Source organism: Podarcis cretensis (genome assembly GCF_951804945.1).
Source record: "Podarcis cretensis genome assembly, chromosome: 13".
Lineage (NCBI taxonomy): Eukaryota > Metazoa > Chordata > Lepidosauria > Squamata > Lacertidae > Podarcis > Podarcis cretensis.
This window is the reverse complement of record NC_137182.1, coordinates 49,945,748-49,954,714: the sequence shown is the minus strand read 5'-3', so window position 1 is coordinate 49,954,714 and position 8,967 is coordinate 49,945,748. Positions and strand designations below refer to the sequence as shown.

Genomic DNA, 8,967 nt, shown 5'->3' with positions numbered 1-8,967 from the left:
CCCACAAAAATGCCTCTGGCATTCTTTACTCCACCTGGAGCTTCTGTCCTCACATGAGACCCAAAAACCTTGAAATGGGCAACAGAAGGTTTTCTGTGGAACAGTTTCTCAAAAGGAGAACATCCCAAATCTTTTGAAACCTTTCTCAACCACGTGTAACAATATGACATTAGCGACTCAGCCCAGTACTCATGTGGCAGATGTGAACTAAGCAATTGCGCATGCATTCCCTTTTGCAATTCTTTGTTCACTCTAACACAGACACATCTGTTCCAAGCTTCTTCGGAAGCTGCAATTTTGTGTCTTATCCCTTTCTTCTTCAGGAACCTCTGGAAATCCTGTAAGAGAAAAATTGGCTTCTCATCTGTGCAAAGACAATCTATGTCAGCATCATGCATATTTTTAACTTTGTCACAAAACTCTTTAAACCTTTCTAAGGCTTCTTTCGGTCTCTCCAAAAGATAAATCCAGACAAAACCTGTAAAAGAATCAACACATATTAGGTAATACTTTGCATTGCCTCTAGATGGTGCTAAAGGACCAATCACATCAGCATACACCCGCTGAAATGCCTTGTCGACCCTCGAGGTGACCTGCTTGGCGTTCTTCTTGGCTACACCTGCAAAAGAAATCATGTTAGAATCACAAGAATTACATTCCATGTAATCACTTTGATCAAAAGTCAACAAATACAGTCCATCTTTCTCTTTGGCAGAAAGATACAACTCTCCATCTTTGTAGATCTCGCAGTGTTGATCATCATAGGACAGTTTTAGTCCCTTCTTGGCAATCTGCGAAACGCTGAGCAGATTGTACTTCAACTCTGGAACCAAATAAACATCGTTTATAGTCAAGTTCAGACTTTTAAGATACACAGTCCCAATTCCGGTGGCTTCCAGCTCTTGACCGTTGGCTTGTTGTACAACGAAGCTTTGCTTCTTAAATGACGAAAACAAATCCCTACGATGGGTCATGTGAAATGTGCAGCCAGTGTCAATGACAAAAGCGTTCTCCACATCTGGCTTGGTTCCTTTCGACATCAAAGCCTTTGCAGGCTTCGCCTGTGACTTGGCATGATTTCTGCCTGACGCCTCAGACTTCGTGGAGCTTCCCTTGGCTCCTTTGTTCTGACGTGGCTTCTTGCAGTACCGCTGAAAATGCCCAGTCTGCCCACAATTGAAACATCGGACAACGTTCAAAGCTACAGCGTCTCCTCCAGTAGCTACAGCAGTGGGGGTGTCTGAACTCCGTTCTTCCCTCCCCCTGTCCTTGACTTCCAGGGCGGCAAGTCTGTCATGTTCGTTCAGCACGACGGCTAAGACCCTGTCCGACGTTAGATCAGCTGCTGGGAGAGACCCCAGCTGACTGGCAACCGTTTTGTAAGTCCGATTCAGGCTGTTGATCACCATGAAGCAAAACACTTCCTCCTGCAGACGGAAATTGCGTTCAACCATCTGCTGACGCAGAAATTTCATTTCCGTCAGGTGCGCTTGAACATCTCCATCAGGCGCAAGCCTCAGGTTAGTCAGCTTTTCAAAATACAGCAACGCTGAAGAACCTGCATCTCTCTGATGTGTCCTTCTCAGCGTGTCCCAAACATCTTTTGCGTGCTGTAAATCTTGTATATGAATAAGCTGAGAGTCTGACACGCACAAAATTATAGCGGTTCTGGCCTTCACATCCTGTGACTCCCAAGCACGCGTTGGTGCTGCAGGGATGGGGTTCTCAATCACCCCAAACAGTCTCTGATTCTGCAGCAGGGCCTTCATCTTAATAGACCAAGATGCATAATTGTCACTGGTCAAGAGGGGTGGAGAAGGCAGCCCCCCCCTTTCTTGGCATCCATTTTGAGTCCTTGCATTGACTCTCAAACACAAGCCTCTAAAATCCAATAGCTGGCTTGTTTACACTCTGTGCACCTGGCAGCTCTAACACTGGCCGCTTGGAAAGTCCCCTTTCAACAGTTCCTTTGTAAGGGCCTAGTCTAAACACGAGCTGTTTTTGCCTCTCTGGGCACAGCCTGACTTCCAGCCCTTATCTTGAAACTGGCCTGCATTGCTAAGCAACCACATTCCTTTCCTTGGACAGGAAAAACCACAGGAATGGTTGGAATGCAGACTCTTCTCTCTCGGAGCTGTTTTTCCCAAACGTTGCTCCCATGAAGCAGAGAATTAATCCATCTGCATTCACACTTCTAAGCCCGAAAATCTCATACCTGGGCTCCGTAGCTTGGCTTTCAGCTTCTTCTGGTCAGCTTCTAGCTGCAGAGAATCAGCCTCCATCTCAGGCTTCCATGGAGAGGGATGAATACAGTAGCTCTGCTACTCCTTGATGCAGACTCCCATGGATCGTAGCAACCATCCTCTGCTACCATTGTTAGAATTCAGGCTCGGTCAGAGGTATGTGCCTATCTCTCCAGGCACCGGCTGAATTCTTTCGACCTCCCTCCGGCGACTCCCGGCAGGAAAAACACACGAGGTCCGTTCCGGCGATTTTCCTCAGGCTGTGAGAAAAACACACCAACTGCTTCTCCTCCTCCCTGTTCCCTGCATATCCCCAGGGAGGGGAATCAGACTCAGACAGAAATGTATCTACATGTTTTTATTCCTGTCTTCAGCAGTCATACAGTAAAAGATGTCTGCTCTCTTCAACAAACAGAGAGAAACACCAAACTCCACCCATGTACATCCTATACAGGTCATATGACACACACTGAGCTCACATCCTGTGCTCAATAAGGAGAATGGACTGCCCCTTTGTTTCCATGGCAACAGTCACAAACTTCCTGTTTGGCTTTCCAGCCACAAGCAGCTGACTGAGCTGCTAGAGCCTTTGCTTGCTGCTGCATTGCTGCTTTAGAATAACAGCTGGAGGTGTTATCTGATTGGCCACCTTCCTCCCACGTAATCGTCATGCCTACTGGGACAAAGTCATTGACAGTGCACACCAATATTGTTCCTAAGGGAACAAAATAGATAGACAGACAGATGAAATTCCTGGTTTTTTAATGACTTTATATTACTGTTTATATGGTTTTTCTGATATTGCTTTACAGTTTTTATGTTGTTTAGTGCACTATTTAAGATTTCAGCAGCTTAGAAACCTCTACTTTTCATCTCCATCCTTTCAGTCATGCTTTTGTCTGCCATCTGTTCTTCTCTACACACCTGTGATTTTCCTTCTCTCCGACCCTCTTTCCCATGCATATTCTCTTTTTGTGGAATCATAGAATTCCAGAATTGGTAGGGACCCCATGCTCATCTAGTCCAAGCCCCTGTAATGCTCACTTACTTACTTCATCAAAACTTTTCTAGGCATTAGAAATATAGGGCATCCTAAAACATTTAAAATATATACAAATAAACAGCCATGTAAAATATATAATGAGGAATTTCATTGGGATTTCTTCCTGCTAAATAGTGCCATATAGCACTCCAAGAGATACTATTAACAAAACCTCAGCCCCCCTTGCAGTTAATTCCGGGTTAATGTCAGACAGATAGAATCGGATATTTTCATTGTGCCGTGATGTTAGACCACCCCAAAAGGGGGAGGTAGCATGAGTTTGCGTAGCAGGTTGTAAAATGGACAGTAGAAAAGGATATGTTCTACAGTGTCTGGCACATACAAAGAACATCCACAATGTCTATCATTTCTGGAGATGTATAAAAATCTGCCCTTGACAAAAGTTGAAGGAAAAACATTCAGTCGGGCTAAGATAAAGGTCCTGAGTTGGACAGAAATTATTATTTTTGAGAAATGTGACCCTGTTATCTCGGGAGAGCAAATTATATTTACACGTGACTTGATGTTGTATCCTCCCAATGTACCTTAATCTGTTTTGACTATTGCAATACACATATTGCTCACTCAAATTATACAAGGGTTTCAAAATCTGATTTGAATACCAATAGATCTGATTTTCCTATGTAAGAGCTGGAACTTCTGGATTTATCAGAGTCTGTAAGTAGGTCAGAGAGTAGACTCAAAGGCTGGCAACAAAATGGAAATGCAACCAGTATTTTATAGTGCTAGCCCACACCCAATATTCCATCCTTGTTTCGTGCCTCTTTGGATAGCTATGGTATTAGAATCCATATTGTTAGTTCTGCATTTTGCTGAGGTTTGGGAGTATATTTGTTTGAGGATTTGTAGGAAGTTGGGGCCAAATTTCATGTTAGTTAGTACTGCTAATATGTATTTCCACTCTAAGCAATCAAAGGCTTTGAGGATGTCTAGGGACATAATTGTCAATGGGAGTTTAGTTGCCTTGCTGTGTTCGATCAGGTTCAGTAGTTTCCTGATGGGGTCTGTTATATTGCGGCCAGGGACAAAGCCAGTCTGGTCTGGGGCTATTAACTTGTGTACAAAGATTTTTAGGTGGTTGGCCAAGATTGATGTGAATATCTTGTAGTCTTGGTTTATTAATGAGGTTGGGCGGTATGATTCTACTTTGAGGCTGTCTTTTAGTCGTTTTGGGCCATACCCATGTATTTTACAGGTGTGTCTTCCACTGCCTCCCGCAGTTTGGTCAAACTCATGTTGGTAGCTTCGAGAACACCCTAAATTAGCTATTTAGGGAGGTCTTGAAATGTGTGGACTGGGCCACCAGGGCAAGTGTCTGAACCATCATCTGATAGGAAATGTTTTGCAGGAGTGGGCAACAGATAAAAAACGTGACACTGAGGAGGATCGTATGGCGGAGGGAGTGAGAGTGAGAAATCTCCTTATTTTCAAATGAGGAATGTTGGAGAGTATGCATACAGTGTACTCTGCCTCCCCATTTTATCCTCAAAAAACCCTGGTGAGGTGGGTTATGTGGATAGACAGTGACTAGCCAAAAGCATTCTAGTGAACTTCATGGTTATGTGCTACACACACTTTGCTTCTACAATAATCAAACTTCAATACAATTTTGCAGGGAGATTAATCCGTTCCCTACTTCTTTCCAGAACCCACCCACCACCTCAATCAAGTGATCACATCAAGAGATATCTGCGAGTTTGCTCACTTTTATTCAGCCTTAGGCTACCTAATTACATGGATATTATTGAATCTGGGAAAGGCTGGCGAGGGAAAACTGGGATAGGTTGAGAAAGGGGTGTGCATCACTTTTCACCCTGGGATTTCTCCTCAGGCCTCTGGGTGGGCTCCACGGTGCCTGCTGTGCGGGTAAACATACAGGAGTATGAAGTGCCGTTGTTCCAGTCAGAGTAGGGGACTACCACCTGGCTGAAGACCAAGAGGGAATCCTTGATGCTGCCCTTCAAGACTCGGGGATTCACATGGCGACCTTCAAGGAGGGCATTCTTCACCCACTGGACAGAAACTTCACTTGCATTGAGCCCTATGACCATGCCGGTGAGGATTGTCTGTGCTCGCTGAAGGCTGCTTTCTTTATGGTTGGCGCGATAGAGGTTCTCATGGAGACCCTTCCCTTTGTCTTTTTAAGTTTTGGGGTGAGGAAAGTATGAGAGAAAGGGAGAGGCAACAGCTATTAATTTTAGACATACTTGATGGACAACATTTATGACACCATTTAGTGCTGATTATTTTCTGCTGGATTCTCTGACAAACATTTTTAATCTGTAGATAGAGGAGTGTAAATCCTTAATGAAAGCTTTAAGGAGCAAAGGGGATTTAACTGAAGTTCTTGTGTGTGTGGACCTGAGTAGGAAGATCTGTGGCACATACATGGGGCTTCCTTGAGCTGGATGAGGACACGGTGGGATAGTGGAGATTCCAGGAATATTTACACAGCTCCTTCCCCCAACATATATAAAGAAAGCGCCCAGCACAAAAAGCATCCCAGCCTTCCCAGAGAAGGTATTGGTGTATAGGCTGGGTTTGAAACCAAGGATAGCTAAAAACGTCCCATGTCCAATGATACCATCTCTGCACAGTTGCTCCTGGAAACAATCATCCTGCTCCCAAACCATGCTTTTCAAAGGAAAACTAAGTCCCAACTGTATCAATAATTTTTACCTTCAGGTTCATTGACTTTTGTTTGGGACTCAGGGACTGATAAGAGATAAGAGGAGAATTACTGTTCAGACCTCCACCTGACTGATTGCAATTTCAAGTTGTGTCTTTCGTCAATACTAGCACTGATATCATGGCAACTGTTGGGGAAAGTCTTATCTCAACAGGCCATAATGGAAAGCAGAAATAAATTACTGAATTAAGGAGGAAGCAGTCTTGAAATGGTCAGTCCTTGAGAGGATCTTAAGCAACCAGGAAACAATTATCCCGCTTCCAAACCGTGCTTTTCAAAGGAAAACTAAGTCCCAAGTGTGTCGAGAATTTTTACCTTCAGGTTCATTGACTTTTGTTTGGGACTCAGGGACTGATAAGAGATAAGAGGAGAATTACTGTTCAGACCTCCACCTGACTGATTGCAATTTCAAGTTGTGTCTTTCGTCAATACTAGCACTGATATCATGGCAACTGTTGGGGAAAGTCTTATCTCAACAGGCCATAATGGAAAGCAGAAATAAATTACTGAATTAAGGAGGAAGCAGTCTTGAAATGGTCAGTCCTTGAGAGGATCTTAAGCAACCAGGAAACAATTATCCCGCTTCCAAATCGTGCTTTTCAAAGGAAAACTAAGTCCCAACTGTGTCGAGAATTTTTACCTTCAGGTTCATTGACTTTTGTTTCAGACTCAGGGAGGGATACTCGACAGACGATGAGGCCCTCCTCCGAATCGTCTAGTGGTTTAAGGCTGAAGTGTGCTGTGCTATCAGTGCTTGCACTTATGATGCTGGAGGTGTTATCTGATTGGCCACCTTCCTCCCACGTAATCGTCATGCCTACTGGGACAAAGTCATTGACAGTGCACACCAATATTGTTCCTAAGGGAACAAAATAGATAGACAGACAGATGAAATTCCTGGTTTTTTAATGACCTTATATTACTGTTTATATGGTTTTTCTGATATTGTTTACAGTTTTTATGTTGCTTAGTGCACTATTTAAGATTTCAGCAGCTTAGAAACCTCTACTTTTCATCTCCATCCTTCCAGTCGTGCTTTTGTCTGCCATCTGTTCTTCTCTACACCCCTGTGATTTCCCTTCTCTCCGACCCTCTTTCCCATGCATATTCTCTTTTTGTGGAATCATAGAATTCCAGAATTGGAAGGGACCCCAATGCTCATCTAGTCCAAGCCCCTGTAATGCTCACTTACTTACTTCATCAAAACTTTTCTAGGCATTAGAAATATAGGGCATCCTAAAACATTTAAAATATATACAAATAAACAGCCATGTAAAATATATAATGAGGAATTTCATTGGGATTTCTTCCTGCTAAATAGTGCCATATAGCACTCCAAGAGATACTATTAACAAAACCTCAGCCCCCCTTGCAGTTAATTCCGGGTTAGTGTCAGACAGATAGAATCGGATATTTTCATTGTGCCGTGATGTTAAACCACCCCAAAAGGGGGAGGTAGCATGAGTTTGCGTAGCAGGTTGTAAGATGGACAGTAGAAAAGGATATGTTCTACAGTGTCTGGCACATACAAAGAACATCCACAATGTCTATCATTTCTGGAGATGTATAAAAATCTGCCCTTGACAAAAGTTGAAGGAAAAACATTCAGTCGGGCTAAGATAAAGGTCCTGAGTTGGACAGAAATTATTATTTTTGAGAAATGTGACCCTGTTATCTCGGGAGAGCAAATTATATTTACACGTGACTTGATGTTGTATCCTCCCAATGTACCTTAATCTGTTTTGACTATTGCAATGCATATATTGCTCACTCAAATTATACAAGGGTTTCAAAATCTGATTTGAATACCAATAGATCTGATTTTCCTATGTAAGAGCTGGAACTTCTGGATTTATCAGAGTCCGTAAGTAGGTCAGAGAGTAGACTCAAAGGCTGGCAACAAAATGGAAATGCAACCCGTATTTTATAGTGCTAGCCCACACCCAATATTCCATCGTGTGTATACCTAGTTCTGCTCACATTGTCTCATACATAATTGAACTTGGGAGCCCCAGGAGACGCCTCAAGACGGACGAGAGGGTGATCTGACTGAGACATCTGTCACCCCATTGATCGCCAGGGCTGATCTGACTGACCTGGCTGGCTAGGCAGGTGTCCCCATGTTTCATGTGCGTCCCTCCCTAAGCTGCACGCTCGGTGGAAGAGGAAGACCATCCCAGATAGGAGTGTACCATTCTTCAATCAAGGCTTGATGATAGCTGTGCTCCCTGTATAGATAGAACCTCCCTGATAGAACCTCCCTCTGTAATGCAGGAATCTCAGCTAAATGATTTCAGCTACATAGTTTGTGAGAGCCCTGCCTTCTTTGCCCCTATCAGAAGAATGTCTCTTCTGTCCCCTAAACTTACAAAGATCGCAGCACACAGAAACAGGCACTTACAAATCTTAATAAAAGGGTATTTGTTTTGGAACCATGGGATCTCTCCCTTTGGAATGTCTATCCTTTTTACTGCTGGCAAATAAGCAGAAAAGTTGGAGTAAGAGAATCCAAGGGTTGTTATTGCTCTGTTTCTAAGGGTGGTTCCAGATGCCCAGATTTCAGGTACATGCCTGAGAAGGCTGCAAAGAGGAAGGGAAGAGAAGCAAACTCACCTGTATCAGCCTGGGAAGAAGTCAGTGGCAGGCTGGCCCCGCAAAGGAGTCCCACAAATGGTAAGAAGATCTTGGCCCACATTTTAGGATTCAGTGTGAATGGCATGTGGGCCACCAGGCCTGCTTATATAGCATCCTGGTGAGATATGCTTCCCATCTGTAGCTCCACCCATACAATCCAAGAAGAGGCTATTATGTGAGGTACTCGGAAAGTCCTTCCAGGAACTTGATTGTAATTGGGATTTGTGGGCAATCCTTATAGCTATGGGGAAGTTCGCCTATTGTTATTATTTAATAACAATGCTATTTATCTAGTATAGCATCTAGATCAAGGGAAGCAATAGTGCCACTGTATTCTG

The 8,967-nt window shown here is 43.5% G+C and overlaps 1 protein-coding gene across 2 annotated transcripts; it reads right to left on the bottom strand.

Moving 5' to 3' along the window:
* Window positions 1-4,996: 4,996 nt before the first annotated feature.
* On the bottom strand, window positions 4,997-8,729 carry LOC307202303 (uncharacterized protein). Of its 2 annotated transcripts, none has more exons than XM_079952179.1 (3): window positions 8,609-8,729; window positions 6,636-6,854; window positions 4,997-5,443 (listed from the first exon to the last, which is right to left on the bottom strand). In XM_079952179.1, the coding sequence occupies exons 1-3, from the start codon at window positions 8,712-8,714 to the stop codon at window positions 5,109-5,111; spliced, it is 660 nt and encodes a 219-aa protein (XP_079808305.1). In that variant the 5' UTR covers window positions 8,715-8,729; the 3' UTR covers window positions 4,997-5,108. The 2 variants fall into 2 exon arrangements, with proteins under 2 accessions (XP_079808305.1, XP_079808306.1); XM_079952180.1 differs by having other exon boundaries at window positions 4,997-5,395.
* Window positions 8,730-8,967: the final 238 nt, after the last annotated feature.